Genomic DNA, 16,462 nt, shown 5'->3' with positions numbered 1-16,462 from the left:
TTTTTTTTCCACATTCGTAATCTAGAGTATAATGGCCCTTGGGGTTGTATTTGGAACTCGAAGTGGCCTCCCATGGTTAAACATTTTGTCAAGTGTTGTTTAAAAATTTTGTACCATGTCAACTTCATTTAATTAAGAAAGGTTGTAACGTTGACCCCTTGCCCTCGCTGCTAGTTTTTGGAAGATATGAATCATGTGTTTTTAATGTGCAGCTATGTCGTTGATGTATGGAATCTTGCAGGGTTTAGCTATGGTTTTTTTATTGTTGAATTAGTTGTTGACACTATGGTAGGTGCGACTTCTGATCATGAACAAAGCAGATGGTTTACAATCCTATGGAGTATATGGAAATTTTGAAATTTGCTTATATGGCAAAATAAAATTGTTTCGGGGAGCATTGTTGTGCATTTTGCTAATGATTTTCTACCTCGGTGAGACACTTCTAGGGCATATTTGAACGAGTCTAGCTGGGATTATTGCGTGATGGCGGAGGTACAAATTGTTAAACTAAACTACAACCTAACTGTTTGAAATGCAATGTCGACACAACATGTATGGCGGCAGACATTATGACTACTTTTGGTACGGTCCTTCACGATGCCGAGGGGCGCTTTGTAGTCGGCTTGACAGTTTTCTTCTTGGTACTATATGATCCACTTATGGCCAAAACACTGTTCATCCGAGAGGCTCTCTCTTGGATTACTCAAACAGGTGGGACAATGTTCATGTTGAGTCAAACTGTAAGGATGCTATTACTTCACCTAATGATCAAATTTTGGGAATAAGTGAATATTGTTTAATTTTGTGATTGTTTACAATTGAAAGTATATTTTCAATGTTTGTCCTTCCATTAGACACGTCAAACTATTAATAAGACGATTCATCGCCTGGTTAGAATGTACATTTTTTGTTCAGTTTTTGTTTCTCCATCTTGTCCTTTTTATATTTTATGTTTCAAGCAATGTGTAGTTGGAATGTCTGTTTAAGATTAAGTGTATGAGGTAAGCCTCTTGGCTTGAGTTTGGTGCAATTCTCACTTAATTTAGTGTTGGCTGTTTTTATTTTTCTTTTTTTTATAGTTTTAATAATAAGCCATTACTTTTAAAATAAAGTTTTTGACTGAGTTAGTGTTACGAGTCAATCGAAAACTAATTTGGTTAGAAAAATTGCAAAAATACCCTTTTATAATTAAAATAAATTATATTATTCGAGAGTATTTTAATCTTTTTTATTTTTTAAAAAATCAATGAAAATTTGCTTGTGATTGGATTTGAAATCACACCGATTAGATTAGTAAAATTTTAAATTTATCACTTAATTAAAACTTTATTTTAATGTGTTTTATATTTTTTTATTTTAACATGCACAATTTATTACTTTCATTGGTTGTATATATAACTATACTATTTATAAAGTACTTTATTAGGTTAGTATCACCCATCAATCGGATCCCAACTCAATTAGAGAATTATCAAATAATTATTTTATAAATTAATAAAAAGCTATCCATAACAAAATTTGAACCAAGGACATGAATATAATTTTTTTTACAGTTAAAGTAATTTTTAGTTTTAATGTAAAACTTCAATAAATATATTTGTCTTTAAATTTATTTTAAAAAATAATTTAAATATATTTTAATTGATACGGAATTAAAAACTAGTTTTTTAATATGAGCGACACAAATATAGGGTACAACATCTTTTAAACCCTAAAGTTTTTGTTCATTTATTTGAAAAGTTTTTTCTCTTTCTTTAACATCATCTTCCTCCTACCATTGTCCATCTCCTCTCTCGTCTCTGCAAATCAGTTTTTTTCTTTCTTTTTCTTCTCTTCTCTCACCGCCCTGTCCGCTGGTACTGCGCCCCAAATTTCCGAGTCCGGGTGACGAAGGCTGCAGCATTCCTCATTTGATAATACAGCAGAAATGAGAGAAGGCTATTCAATACTTCTTGAACTTTCTGATGCTGACCCTTTCTTTGACAAAAAAAAGGTTAGAGAAAGCAGTAAACTTGTTTTAGCCTCTTTCGTTTTCTTTACCAAAATAATTTGATTTTGGGATTTCCTTTCAAGTCTTACTAGTAGTAATCGCTACTCTATAGAGTAGTAAAGATGAATAAAATGTGAACTTTGGCAATATGCAACGGCCTCCATTTTAAGCGTGAATGGTGTGTCTGATTTGTGTTTATCAGATACGTTTAAGTAGAGAAATATAAACTAGACTGACATGTAATAAAGTTTCTAAATTAGTTGATGATGAAAATGTTCTATGTTAACAAACTGTTCTTTCCCATGTTTGATAGAGATTACTCAATGATATGGGATTTGATGTCAAGGAAATTGTACATATTAAGAGCTCTTTGGATCGTGATTCACTAAGTACTACTTTGAATCAAATGCTACAGATAGCAAGAATCATACATTTAGACGAGGTAAGTTGCTAATTTCCTCTTTACAGCCATTGGTATTTACTGTGAATCTATGAAGGGAAAATTTTTTTTTTTTAAATTCTTTCTTGCTTCAACTTGTAATCTCCTTTTGTGAGATGAGGGTCAAATAATTTGATGAACTTTATCTTCCTCAGGGATCATTCTTCGCTTTTAACTTTTACTTATGTATCTTGATTATGTAGTCTAATCAAGGAAAATAATGTGGTGTGGTTTAGGGAGAAAACAACAGTAATCAAAATATTTAGAATCGTAAACTGAGTTAGAAAGAAGTTAGAACTCTAGAAGACGTAGGGTTATAGAAAACCTCTAGTTTCTATTACTTGAGAGATAATAATATCTAGTAATTAGGCACACGCATTTATGTATGTAATGAATTAATTTTGAAGTATTAATATCAGTCTTTTCTTAAAAGTTTTTGATAATTTTTTACTTGACTGTAATTTTAATAGATAAAAGAGAAATATATTAATAGTTATGTGCTACCATACATACAATAAAAATGTAAAAAGTAACATACCTCAATACCATATGTATGGAGAGGCAAAAAGGGAATAATTTTGGAAGATTAAAAAGTTTGAATGTTGTGAGTAGTTGTTAAAGTTGTGAAAAGTAGTAGTTTATTCTGTAAGTTAGTCATTAGTGAGTTCTTTTTTATTCAAAAAAGAATAGTTAAAAATTATTGAATTACTTTTATAGCCTATTTTCATTATCTATACTATTACTTAAATTTAACTTTTTTGACATTTTTTCAATTGAGTTGGTGTTTGGTTAACTAGTGATGCCAATTAATTCACACTTGGCATGCTTGATCCTTATTAATCAATGATCATAAATGGCATGAATTGGTCCCACCGAGGACCACATTTAGAGCCCAAGCATCAAGTTGATTGTCAATTAGTGCTGTTGCAAATCTGCCAAAACCATCTTTCATGTTCAATACATTTCTGAGTTGAATTTTCTTTCAATGTAGAGCATTGACATAGTTTGCTACTCTCTCATTCTAGTATTTTGATTCTCCTTGAAAAGTTCTTTTCTAGCTACTAGGTGGGTTTTACAGACAAGTAAGCCAAAGAGCAACATTTGTACCATATCCATTTTCAAGAAGTTGATTAATGCATTGTTGTTCTCCTGCCAATTTTTTTTGGTCATTAAACATGCAAGACATTTGCAATCTTGCTTTAATGTAGCCTCCTAGCTTTTTTTACCTCAAAATCTAGACCAAAATTAACTAATCGTCTGCATAAGTTGTGGACAACTCTATTACTCCGCTTCTACTTGCTTAACACGTGTAACATTTGAGCATCCATTTGATAATTCTTGTATCAAATGACCTGGAAATCTCCTTCTATACTTGGGAATTGGACTAAAGCATAGATTATCCAAGGAAACATTATCCATTGCCCATGTTCCATTAGCAGGTTGCTTTTGGTACCGCAGAGAATAATTCTCGAGTTGGTACAAGTGGTGAAGGGACTTGAAACTCAACTATTGTCACTTGCCAGGCTGCATTATAGTTTGTTGCTGATCCAATTGATAAGACTTCTAAAGTAATAACCCTTGAAACAACATTGCGAAACACACTAAACAATGAATTCACATTCATGAGATAAGAAAGATAACTTAACTTGGTATATTGCATTGCAGCTCCATAATATGATGCAAATTCATTCGCAAAGCACTTCCAAAGGCCATTTGGCAATAAATTTCTTTGGGGAAAGCATTGAACTATCATTACAACTTCCAATAAAACATCATATGTTAGTTTCTGCAATAGAACAACAGTTGAGATTATTCTCATTTCGATTAGTTGAATAGTGTGTGCATAGTTTAACTTTGTCAACAAGTTCATGTTTTGGCTCACAATCTAGTGACCTCATAAATGATATATTGGAGCTTAAATGAGCTAGGCTAAGAGTTTTAGACACATAATTGTTGTTCAGACAGCTAGGAAAGAATTATGCCAAATGGTTAATAGAATATCCCCATTCATACCTCTTTCATGAATTTCATTCACTAGTAAATGACTCACGCCATTAAAATCTAGGTCTTGAGCGAACTGTCAAAGTAATATGCTAGTAGTGCAAAACAATCGTGTTTGAGTGGAGTGCTTTAACTCAATCTGATAACCAATTATTCCACCAACGCTCTCCCCCTCCCCCTCCCCTTTTTTAGGAGATTCTAGCACATCTTGTTTCTCTAGAAACCATTAGAACTTCATTTCTGAAATGACTTTCATAAACTTAGCTTTTCATGTTGGATGCAAGTAATTTTTCTTCAAAAGATTGCATCACCTTCACATTGTTACTTGCCTCCAAACTTTCCAGTTTATTCTTGAGTTGAACATTGAGTTTTCTCTTGGTGATTTTATTGTGGAAATTGAATTGGTTTTATGTAACTCCAAATCATCAGCTGAAGTTATGTTTCTTGAGGTATCCAAGAGATTTCCTACTCGGCTCCAATCAACCTCTTCTCCTCCTCCTCTGAACAACTAGAGACTCTCCTTGAATTGAATGCACATCAATTTCTTCACTTTCTTTATGATATTCATCATAGCTAGGTTCCAACATATCATAATTGTGCTCTTCTGCATGCATTTTGCCATGTGAACTGGCAATTCCACGCTCATTCAATTCAAGGGCATACACCAACTGCTTCTCCAATCCACCTCATACCATAGGGTTTGTGGGTCTAGCATCATGAAAGGGGTTTTCTTCCTTATTAAAATCAGATATATCGGTGAGATTACCCTCCAATACGTCGAACTTCTTGTGGGAACCTTTTAGAATCTCCATCTGGGTTCCCACTTTTCTTGTTGCAGCCAAGCATAAATTGCATGTAGCTATTCTTCCATTGCACATTGCATCCTACAATCGCTTAAAAGCAAACCCTAATATAAACCCTAGGATCTTGTTAGACTTTGATGCCAAAATTTGGTATGGTTTAGGGAGAAAAAAGCAGTAATCAAAAGAATTAGGATTGTAAAACGAGTTAGAAATAAATTGGAATTCTAGAAAATGTAGGTTACACAGCGTCTAATTTTTGTTACAACTTGTTATAATAGGCTTTCTTGCAAATAAAGTTTTAATCATGGCCCTAGATCTAAACACTAAGATGACTAATAATCCTAGCCCTCTATCTTTACATCTAATAATAAATAAAACAAATAATAAAATTACTTTATTAAAAAAGGGTTCCTGCACCATTAAACCAAAATTGGTGTGGTTTAGGGACAGAACAACAGTAATTGAAAGAATTATGTCTGTAGAACGAGTTAGAAATATGTTGGAACTCTAGAAAATGTAGGGTTATAGAAAGCCTCTCGTTTCTGTTACTTGAGGGAAATAATAATAGTAATAATGATGATGATGACAACAATGATGGTAATTAGGTCTGTAAATTTTTTACTGCTTATTTATAGTAGGCTTTCTTGCAAATAAAGATTTATTCATAGTCCTATGTTTAAACCTTAATAATAAATAGTAACCCTAGTCTCTTATTTTTATATTTAATAATTAATACATAAAACAAATAATAAAATAGCATAAATAAAAAAAGCTCCTGCGTCAAAATGGCACTAAACAGGTTGTCCTAGGGATCCTCCGATGCCAAAGAAAGTTGCATCACCATATAGAAAAGTGAGCCTAGGTGCACCAGGCATATGCCTAATCAATGTGCCTGGCCTGAAGGGGTTTGAGGTTTTTTTGTTCTCTGATACTAAAGCGCAATGCCTAGGTGAGCCTAGGCACATGCCTGGGCAACATTGTAACTAACGAGGCCACAATGGGCAATGAGGTGCCAAGAGACAGATTCACAAAGTCCCTTCAATAATATATTGAACTTTGAATAAATAATGATATGCAATGGGCTTTTGGGATGCAGGTAGAACTTTATTTTGGTCAAATTGGCGGACTGGGATTTTACAGCCCCAGGAAAGAGATGGAGGCTCAAAATTTCATCCTTTCACTTATCAAAAGCGCCTTATCCCATCATGTACGCATGCAAACACATGCTCTGCAAGATCTGCGAGATGCACTTATTAATAGGATTCATGAGTTAGGAACTGAGTTTAAAGTGGAGAATAAAACTGATATAAACTACAAGTGTGATAAAGAGAAGTGTTTATTACAGTGGGCTGAAAACAATGGTGCAAAAACAAGATTGCAGATAGCTTGTAAGTTCAAGACTAGAATTGCTTTTAGTGATTTCTTGTTAATTAGTTTCCTGGCCTTATCATGTTTTGTTTTTCCTTTTATCTGTTTTAATACTATTTGGACCATATAATAGTTCTTTAACATTCAAAAGAAGCTTCAATACCACAAAATGGAATTTTCAAAACTGGCTTTGAATGAAAAGAAAAGGAAGTCCATGCTTTAACTATTGTCCTTTTCTTGCATTGGCTTTCATACAGTTGTTGAAGGAGCTGGTAGAGGAGCAATTGCGATGGAAGATATGGAAGTTGGGGACATTGCTATGGAGATTCCTGCATCTATTACAATCTCTGAGGATCTCGTATATAAATCTGACATGGTATATTTCATCATTTCAATGAATATGTATCACTAGCTTAGTATTAGTTTTCCCCAAGTTTGATTTAATATCTTTCAAAAAGCACCTAAGTTGAAAAGAGAGGCGTATTGAACTTGATAGATTTCTGGACATAATATGGTTATTCCAAATTGACACCATGTTATGACTCCGGTTTATTCAGTAATCTGCTGGCATAGTAATCCCCATACACTCGTGTAATTAAATTGAGAAAAGAGGACAAACAATATAACCGTCACCCAAAAATTTTATTGTCCCCATATTCTGACTTTTAATGTAGGAGGCAAGTAAACTCTTCATCTCATACACAAAAGATATTACAATGTCTTATTGTTTTGTCAATAAACCATCTGGTTTATGTTCACTTATACACAGTATAAGCTACTGTGGGGTGGCAATGACTTCATAGAGCATGGCATAAATAAAGCGTAGATATTTTAATACTGGCTGAGTATTTTACTTTATTGCAGTATCAAGTATTAGAGAAGATTGATGGAATGTCTTCTGAGACTATGTCATTGTTATGGTGCATGAAGGAGAGGCACAACTGTAATTCGCAATTCAAGATGTACTTTGATACACTACCAGAAAATTTTAATACAGGTTTGACCTTAGCTGTGATGAACATAGTTGATGATATCTAGATTGTAGCAAGTTGGTTTTATTTCTTTCAAATAGTTACCAGATTCTCTCTCATAAGGATAAAGTGAATGAGCTGAATGCTATTTTGAATTTAAAAATGTATCTTTTGCGTATTATTTTGTTCTTGAATTTTACTTCCTGAGGAATTTATTGATGCTGATGACTAATCTTTCCAAACATGGTCTAATGTAGTAGATTCACTGTCTCTGTAATATTTGTCATCTGTTCTTATTTCTCTATTCAATTGTGAAGGCAAAAACCTTTTCAATGGACCCTGAAAGAAAGAGCACCGTCTTGGTGGGGTCATAAAAAATGTTCCAGGTGTCATCAACCAACTCTTGTACAATAATTGTTCTGAGAAGCGATGTAAGATGGCAGATGGTGATGGAAGTTGTATATATCACCTTTACCTACAGGATAGGAGGTCGATTCTGTTTTGATAGATGCAGGCTTATGAATTCTTTTGTTAACCTGAATCAGCCATTGACTTCAGGTCCCCCCACCTGGGGGGGAAACCACTTTTGACTATAGTGATCCTCAGAAAGAATAATAAGCACTTTCCCTCAAAAGGAGGAGCGGCCAACTCTACCAAATTTTTAGCCTTGTTATAATGATACACTTAAACCTGGCTAATGCTGAATTTGACCAAGGACCAAACAAGCTTTTTGTGCCTTGTATAGCACTCTGAAACATGTTAGCAATCTCTTCTTTGAGGAGTATTAGTAGGTTTTTGAAGTGCTTTGTACCAAGTAGACAAACTAATTGGCAGTGTTTACATATTTCATCTACTGCCCTGAAAACATTTAGTAATTCCAGATAGTGTAGTGGATGCTTCAGAACCCAGGGTAAACCCTTTCAACAAGAATTTGCTCCATTTCATTGCCATTGACTGCATTACCAGCATCATTAGCCAAGAGATAGTGTCGAAAATTGCATCTTTTGCATATTATACTACAATATCATGGATTCTTGTGGGATAATATGAAATTATATCACTGAACCATGGATAGTGTAGATGCTGTTTCTCTTTGCCTTCCCTTCTTTCTTTTGTTTTCTTATTTTATTTATTAATTTCTCCTAGTCAGAACTAACTGAATAATCTGGAGCTAAAGTTTGTTCTGAATCATGTATGCAGTAATTAGCTAGAAGGAATCTAAAATACTTGCACAAAAAAGGAGTAGTATTAGCCGTTTTATCTGTATGTGATAATGAAGTCTTCCTGCCTTTGATACTAAACTTTCTGTACTCTCTAGGATATGCTATCAATGATAATTTGCAATAAGGATGAGGAAGAAGCAGTTCTTATATCAGACAGTCAGGGTGGAGGAATAGCCCTGGTTACATTTTATTTATTTGGAAAATTTTATAAAATAAGACAATGCAACACAAGACATTGTGCTAACTCTCATTTTCATTAATGTGCATTAGCAAACCCATATTCTGTAAATCAATATATCCTAATTATTGATAATGATGTTGATTTTGAAATTGAAGATCTAATAGATTCAAATATAGAAGACACCATCTTTTCCCTTTTCCTGTGACTTGATTGTATAAATTAATAAATGTTTTAACCTTACTCAAAAATAGTAATAGTGAGACTAATATAAATTTTATGTGCAATATGTATAGTCCTATATATTATCTTTTTACCTGTTTTAATGTGGAAGACGTATTTCTAATTTTTTGACCTCAAATTTCCACCACTTCTTTGTCGTACAGGATTGAGCTTTGGAGTTGAAGCAATCATGGCTTTGGATGGAACTTTGCTATTTGAGGAGATAATGCAAGCAAAAGAGGTTATCCTTTATTGAACTGTCCAATATGTATACTGAGTCTACCTTAGAGTTATGGCTTTCTTTTCTGATGTGGAAAGGATCTAGATGTTAGACGAGGTGTGCATTTCGGTTTTTGATGATTTTAAACTATTATTTTACTCAACATTTTGTGGCATCATATTAAAATTGGATCGCTCTAACTAGTTTTAGGTTGGATGATTAATAGTGTCAGAGCTTCAGTTTCTTCTTGCCTCATTTGTGTCTTCTGCATGATAAGCTTATTTTCCTTAGTTAATTTATTAGGCATACACGTGGCGTTATTTCTATCACATGGTATTTTCATTAGTTACTCTATTAGGCATACAAAGGTGTTATTTCCATCACTTGTTATTTTGCCTTGATTGGATTTGTGCATCTATAGCCAAGTGGTTTTAAACTTTGAATACATAACTATTGTCTAAGTGCCTTCTAAGTACCTGTAGACCTGGTTGATTTAAGAAATACATTATGTTTACCTAACTTCATTAATCTTGTAATATTAATTAGGGTAATTCAGGAAACTGTAACTATTATCTATGATAAATGCTTTATGTTGAGAAATGTTAACATTTCTAAATATAACGTATGGCCTTTCTTCCTTTTTGGTCTTTCCCAAATTTGCAGCATTTGCGTGTGCAATATGATGAGTTATTTCCTGCATTATCCAAGGATCATCCTGATATATTTCCACCAGAGCTCTATACATGGGAGCAGTTTTTATGGGCTTGCGAGCTCTGGTATTCTAACAGCATGAAAATTATGTTTGCCGATGGAAATCTGAAGACTTGCTTGATTCCTGTTGCAGGCTTCCTCAATCATTCTGTAAGTCACTCAATTTCTTGTTATTCACCATCCACAATTTGTTATTTCATTTGATGCTAGATGATTAAGGTACAACTTGAAGCTATAAGAGACGGTCTTGTGTACCGTTGAACTTCACGAATTAGGAAAAACCTATTTGGAAGGAGTTTATCAATCCTTAACATACGAAGTGCATATGTATCTTGAACTATGCTTAACTTTGTGGTGTTTGGCTGTTTATCAAATTTTCCCTAGTGTTGTTGCTACTACAACAACTATACCAGTTGTTCAGCTGTATGTACTAGTACGGACAATTTTAGTTTTTCCTTAATTATTTAGTTTACTATTATATGTTTTTCTTAAACTTGTCTTCGCGGCCATTTTAAATAGGCACAATCAATTTTTAACCCAAAATATTTAGGCTTTCAAAATTTTCTGTCTTACGTGTATATATTAAGATTCACTCGTATCTGATTTGCATCCTTTTATAAGTTTTTATTCTAGTTGATAATCTGGTATAGGGTATCGTTCTTTACAGTTACATCCGCATATAGTTCACTATGGCAAAATTGATTCTACAACAAATTCCTTGAAGTTCCGTCTTTCAAGACCTTGCAGTGCTGGGGAACAATGCTGTCTTAGTTATGGAAATTTCTCTGGTTCACACCTAATTACCTTTTATGGTTTCTTACCACAAGGAGACAACCCTTATGATGTGATTCCATTGGGTAATTTCTTGCATCCCCTACATATGTTAAGCATATTTGAGGCTATATTTCGCTTAGTTTGTATATGCAGATTCTTATATAATACATGTATATGATTTTTAGTGGATATGTGGACTTTCTTTTTTTGACTCTCGGACCTGTGCAAACTTACACTTTCGCTTAGTTTGTATATGCAGATTCTTATATAATACATGTATATGATTTTTAGTGGATATGTGGACTTTCTTTTTTTGACTCTCGGACCTGTGCAAACTTACACCCTGAGGGCTCATCATTTTGCAAGCAATAGTGTATTCCTCGAATAATCTATTGAGCCTTATTTTGGTGCAGATTTTGAGGTTGACCAAGTTGACACCATGGTGGAATGCCCTTTGTCCAACTGGACCACTCACATGGTCCGGGGAACCTTGCTTTCAGAGAATCAAAATATCTTTTATTATGGTTTACCATCTCCACTATTAGACTGTCTACGAAGTGCTCGGAGTCAGATGCCATTCACTAAGACCCTTGTAATCTCCTTCCCTTATTTCTGTGTTCTACATACGCCATTATATATTTATTGTGAATATTTAGCGTCTCATGTGGTTATCTTCAACATAATGCTTTCTTTGTCAATTATTAATCACAAAATATTGACATATTTGAGTTATTTATACTTTTTTGGGGCCCTCTCTCAAGATAAAAGCAAACATGGAAGTTGATAAAGAAATTCTTGAAGATCTACAGTCCACATTCAATGCCATGATGGAAAATTTAAGTGACATGGATTCTGTTGATAGGTAAAGAAATCCCAAGCTCTAATCAAGCATTTATAAATTCATGGCAGCTGAATCTAATTTTCAATACATGAAAAGTATATATATTGATGATTTTCTGTCCCATCCATGCAGGGAAAGTAGCAGTTGGGATGTGAAGCTGGCATCACAATTTAAAGAGATGCAAAGGAGGATTGTCTCCTCGATTTTAACTTCTTGTTCAACAGGTATAAAGCTGGTGGAACATGAACTGTCTAAATGCAAGGCTGAGGAGTGAGGAGAAGATATCACCAGGTGAGCTGGCTGCTGTTTGTTGCTCCTGACTCCATGTTGCACTTGTGGCATCGGCATGACATCTTTCTTGCACTGCAAAGATCTTGTTAATAGCCACACTGATAACTGCAATGACCATCTGGCGCTCAGAATTTTGATGATATAAGCAGCATGATATGAGTAATGGCCTGGTATGATTAACTTTCAATGTTATCATGAATGAAGTTACATGGTCATTTGAGTGTATCGGATTGGATGAGTTATATATGACTAGTTAGCTTATTTATGTTGTCTGAATGTTGGGATGGAGAAAAGGAGCAAAGGTATAGAATAGCCTCCTGAGTTATGAAAGGCTTTAAGCCATTTATTAATTGTTTAGTCCGGGGAAAGATATGGCCTTCATATTGGGGCAAGATGCGGATAATTTTGCCCTAATATTGGTGGATTGGTCGTGCACCCTCTGCTATTTTGCTTTCAATGCAATCATCAACGCCATTCATATATATATATTCACACCTATATATCGAATTATTATTTTATACAGGTTTAAATGATGGCATGCGCCAGGGTCAGTACTTGGCACGTTAGTAGTGAATTTTTTTTAACCTTACAAGTAGGGCTAAAAATTGTCATACATCCCATTTCTTATATATATAAAATTTTCTTTTTAATTTTTACTGTATCTATGTCACCACGTTAATTCTGCATGTGGTGTTTTAAAACTCTAATGATAGTATATACAATATTTTTCATTAAAAAATATAAAAAAAACAAATAAATAGGACACATGCAATCATTTTAATCTTGTTAAATTTTTACACTAAGGTAGTTTTTGGTGTTTTCTCGTGTTATGATTTTATTAGAATGTTTCTTTGGAATGTAATTGTTGAGGATAGTGATCATATTTTGCTAATTAAATTCTCAAAAAAGAAAAAAATTATCAAACGCTACCTAATAATGATAATAATGATAATAATCTTATATGATCATAATGGTACTTAGTAAAGAACTTGAACAAAATAAACTTTCCTCAAATGAAAACCAAAACATAGTCTTAGAAGAGAGGGTGATTGTTGGAAATCAAAGATTGGGAAGGTGGGTGGAAAGGAAAATAGATTTAGTTTAGCGATTTGACAACTAGCATGGCAAAGCAGGGTTCATATCTGAACCCAAGGCGTCGGCCAACAGTGAGTTTTTTGTTATCATAGAAAAGGGTGGTGTCGCAAAGTAAAAAATAAGGTCGAGAAAAGTTCAACTTCAATTTGTAAAAGGCTTTGGAGTCTTCATCGAATAGAAGAATGTCAATGGGTTTGCCATTTTCCAAGTCCTGCACCTCCTTCTTCTTAAGCCCTGGAGCAATGTACTTTTTGACTTCATCCACAAGCACAATTATGTCTCCCTTTTGGTCCAAATCTGCATTGCATATTATTCTTTCGAATTCCCAATCCTCTCTCCCAAACATGGATTCCAACAACTTATCACTTTCCTCTGGACTCATTGTTTCAGTTAATAATTCCTTGCCTTTCACTTTGCAGTCCTTCAATTGAGCAGCTAATTTCAATGTGAAGCAAGGCTAGGCATCTGCCATTGCCACACAAATTGATATTCATTTTCAGTTGAATGAAATATAAAAATAATCAGATTATGTTTAATAAACAGGCCTAGCATCCAAAGTATAGACATTTAACACAATAACAATGTACCAAGCCTATTTGTAATCAAATTTAAGAATATGTGGTTAACATAGCATCCTGAGATTTTCTCAATTAAAATTTTATGATATTTCTATTACTAAAGGAGATTACAAAATTAGTTTTATCAATAAATTTACTTAACATGTTGATTTCAAATAAATAAATATAAAAGATTTCATTTATTCTCATTTTTTTGTTCAATTAATTTCTTTCATTAAATGATAGTGGCTTCTTTCTAACCTCACCAATGACATCCAAAATTTCCAATGAAGATAACTTAAAAAAAAGATGAATGCCTAAAATTAAATTGCTCAGTGAGAAATAAATTTGAATACTATGTCAAGCAATTGAAATGTAGATCTTTAACGCCTGGCCTTAGCTGAAATGTTGTTTGTTTCTTTTGTAGTATTGAAAAAAAATGGCCATAATGGCAAAAAAGGAATAAAAATGTAGGACATATATGAGAAAATCTTGTGCTCAATAGGATTTATTTTCATGGACTATTTCCTTGATATTCAAACGAATATCACACCATTTTGAGAGATCATTATATGAATAGTTCATACCACTTTTGTAATAAGCCCATCCAATTATTATATACCACATCAATAAAATTTTTCAACCGAAATCTCTTTCACACTAGTTTTTTTTTCTTCCTGAAATCATATCTGCAACAACAATTAAAATGAAGGAAAAATTGATGAAAAAGTTACTCAATCCATATCTTGAAATATAAAAAAGTTCATTCTAGCAGAAACATTTTCAAAAGGAAAAAGAAAAAGAGCAAACTCTGTTTGCAACTAACAGTAGTAGCCCTTATTTATTGAATACAATTTTGTCTAAACAATTTTGCATAGGGTAATTATAGGTTACCATATGTCAGGAGAAAATATGGTTTTCTCACAAAAAATAGGGTAATTACAGGCAAAAAAGAAAAAAATGGCCTTCTTTTTCATCATCTCTCCTATCAATTATACATGAAATTTGAAAGGATTTCACTTGAATTAACACTCTAAATATCATAAACAAACCAACTCTTCAACGACAAGTGATTTTAATTTAGCTTTAATATCAAAACCGAGAGTTTGATTTTGACAATGATTGATTCTTAAAATTGGGATTCCTTGTTTATCTTCTTCTGTTTGCAATGGGAGAAGTTTCAGACACATTCTTTTCCCAATTTTAGTTGGTGTTGCAGATATGCTTTTAAGGAAAAAAACAAACACTGATATGTAAGAGACTTGTTTCAAATGTGATGTGGGTTGAGGTGGCTGTTGTTCATCCATTTTCAAATTGAAAGTGCCCCCGACGTGTCATGCGGGTGCTTCCAAAGGATGTTTTAGCAATTGAACTATGTTAATACTAACATCAATGGTGAGAATTTATGACAACACATAGCACTAACATCAATGGTGAGAATTTATGACAAAACAGAGCATATGCATTGATGTCTTACTATAGACAAACCATAAATATTGTGTTACATGGCTTTGGAATCAAAATATATACTTCACTAATCCTTTTCATACAGATTTCAAATTACAACACAGCAAAGAAGTATTACAAATAATAAGTTAATGGATGAGGTGATGTAAATAACAGAAACTAAAATATAAAGTAAAATAAAATAAGAATAAATGACCTGTTTTCGTACTTCCGGTTGACTTTAATTCCTTGAAAAGAGAATATAAAGAAAAGAAAAGAAAAAAAAATCACAACCTTAACTTTTGTTAGCAGTCATCTAGGTTTTTTATTATGCCCTTTCTACTACGATTTTAATATTTGGTGGATTTTACTAATTAATAAATGTATTGAATGTTGTTTACAATTGTCACTAATTTGGTAATAGATTTTTATTGTCCAGATGTGTTTTTGGTGCAAATACAATTAACCAAAAAATGGAAAGAATCTATTAGGAGTTATTTCTTTTCAAATGTAAAAAGATTTAGGGTAAAGTACATCGCCAGTCACTCAATTTTGACTAAAATATTAAAATATTTACTAAATTTTAAAAATTTCCACAATTCATGGCTGTCAGTAAGCCTAGAAACCTCTCAAGTTTGACAAAAACATTCATTTTGAACTTGTAAATCCCAAAGTCAGCTTAGATTTTTCAAAATCAACATCGAAAGCTCCAAATCTATGCCCAAATCCTGCGGTTTCTAACACTTTAACCGCCACATTCTCATATCTTAGATTTCAAGTTTCCTTACAATTGTTGTTTTGGGGTGTTTTTAGTAGTTGATGACTTATGACGCATTTCTCCTCCTTTTCTTGTTCCCTCTTTAGTTCCAAATCTTAATAGTTAAATGGAATCTGCTTCAGTTTGGTGTATGTCATTGATCACATTTTAATTTGTTTTTCTCTATTGTTTTCTTATTCTTTTTGTTCATTGCATGGGGGGTTTTGGTTTTGACCAACCAAGATAGAAGCCTCTTTCCTGATCTCGTGGTTTGCTTATAGGAATCCCTTTTTGGATTATCTTATCATCTCTTTTGATTGGCTCTTTTAATTAAGGTATTGTTGCTCTGATATGTGCTACTGACTTTACTATGAGTTGTTTTGGGGCTTGCCATGTAAATATGGGAAGGGAGAAAGGGTTTTACTTGATATTTGTTCCATATTCACTTTTTCTTGTATGTATAATTGTATTACCAATGACAATTGGTTTATTGGATTTTAGATTCAAAATTCTCTACTAAACAAAATCCCTATTTCAACTACAATATCATATCTCATATTTCAAGTTTCCAACTT

At 33.2% G+C, this 16,462-nt stretch overlaps 1 protein-coding gene across 1 annotated transcript; it reads left to right on the top strand.

Annotated features, from left to right (window-relative positions):
• The first annotated feature begins 1,710 nt into the window (after nt 1-1,710).
• On the top strand, nt 1,711-12,514 carry LOC107912845 (uncharacterized). Its single transcript, XM_016841196.2, has 11 exons — nt 1,711-1,993; nt 2,304-2,432; nt 6,330-6,621; nt 6,859-6,977; nt 7,466-7,598; nt 9,360-9,436; nt 10,079-10,276; nt 10,794-10,983; nt 11,314-11,492; nt 11,662-11,762; nt 11,874-12,514. The coding sequence occupies exons 1-11, from the start codon at nt 1,928-1,930 to the stop codon at nt 12,013-12,015; spliced, it is 1,626 nt and encodes a 541-aa protein (XP_016696685.2). The 5' UTR covers nt 1,711-1,927; the 3' UTR covers nt 12,016-12,514.
• Nucleotides 12,515-16,462: the final 3,948 nt, after the last annotated feature.

Source organism: Gossypium hirsutum, chromosome D08 (assembly GCF_007990345.1).
Source record: "Gossypium hirsutum isolate 1008001.06 chromosome D08, Gossypium_hirsutum_v2.1, whole genome shotgun sequence".
Lineage (NCBI taxonomy): Eukaryota > Viridiplantae > Streptophyta > Magnoliopsida > Malvales > Malvaceae > Gossypium > Gossypium hirsutum.
The sequence above is the reverse complement of the archived record's forward strand: the minus strand, read 5'-3'. Positions and strand labels throughout refer to the sequence as shown.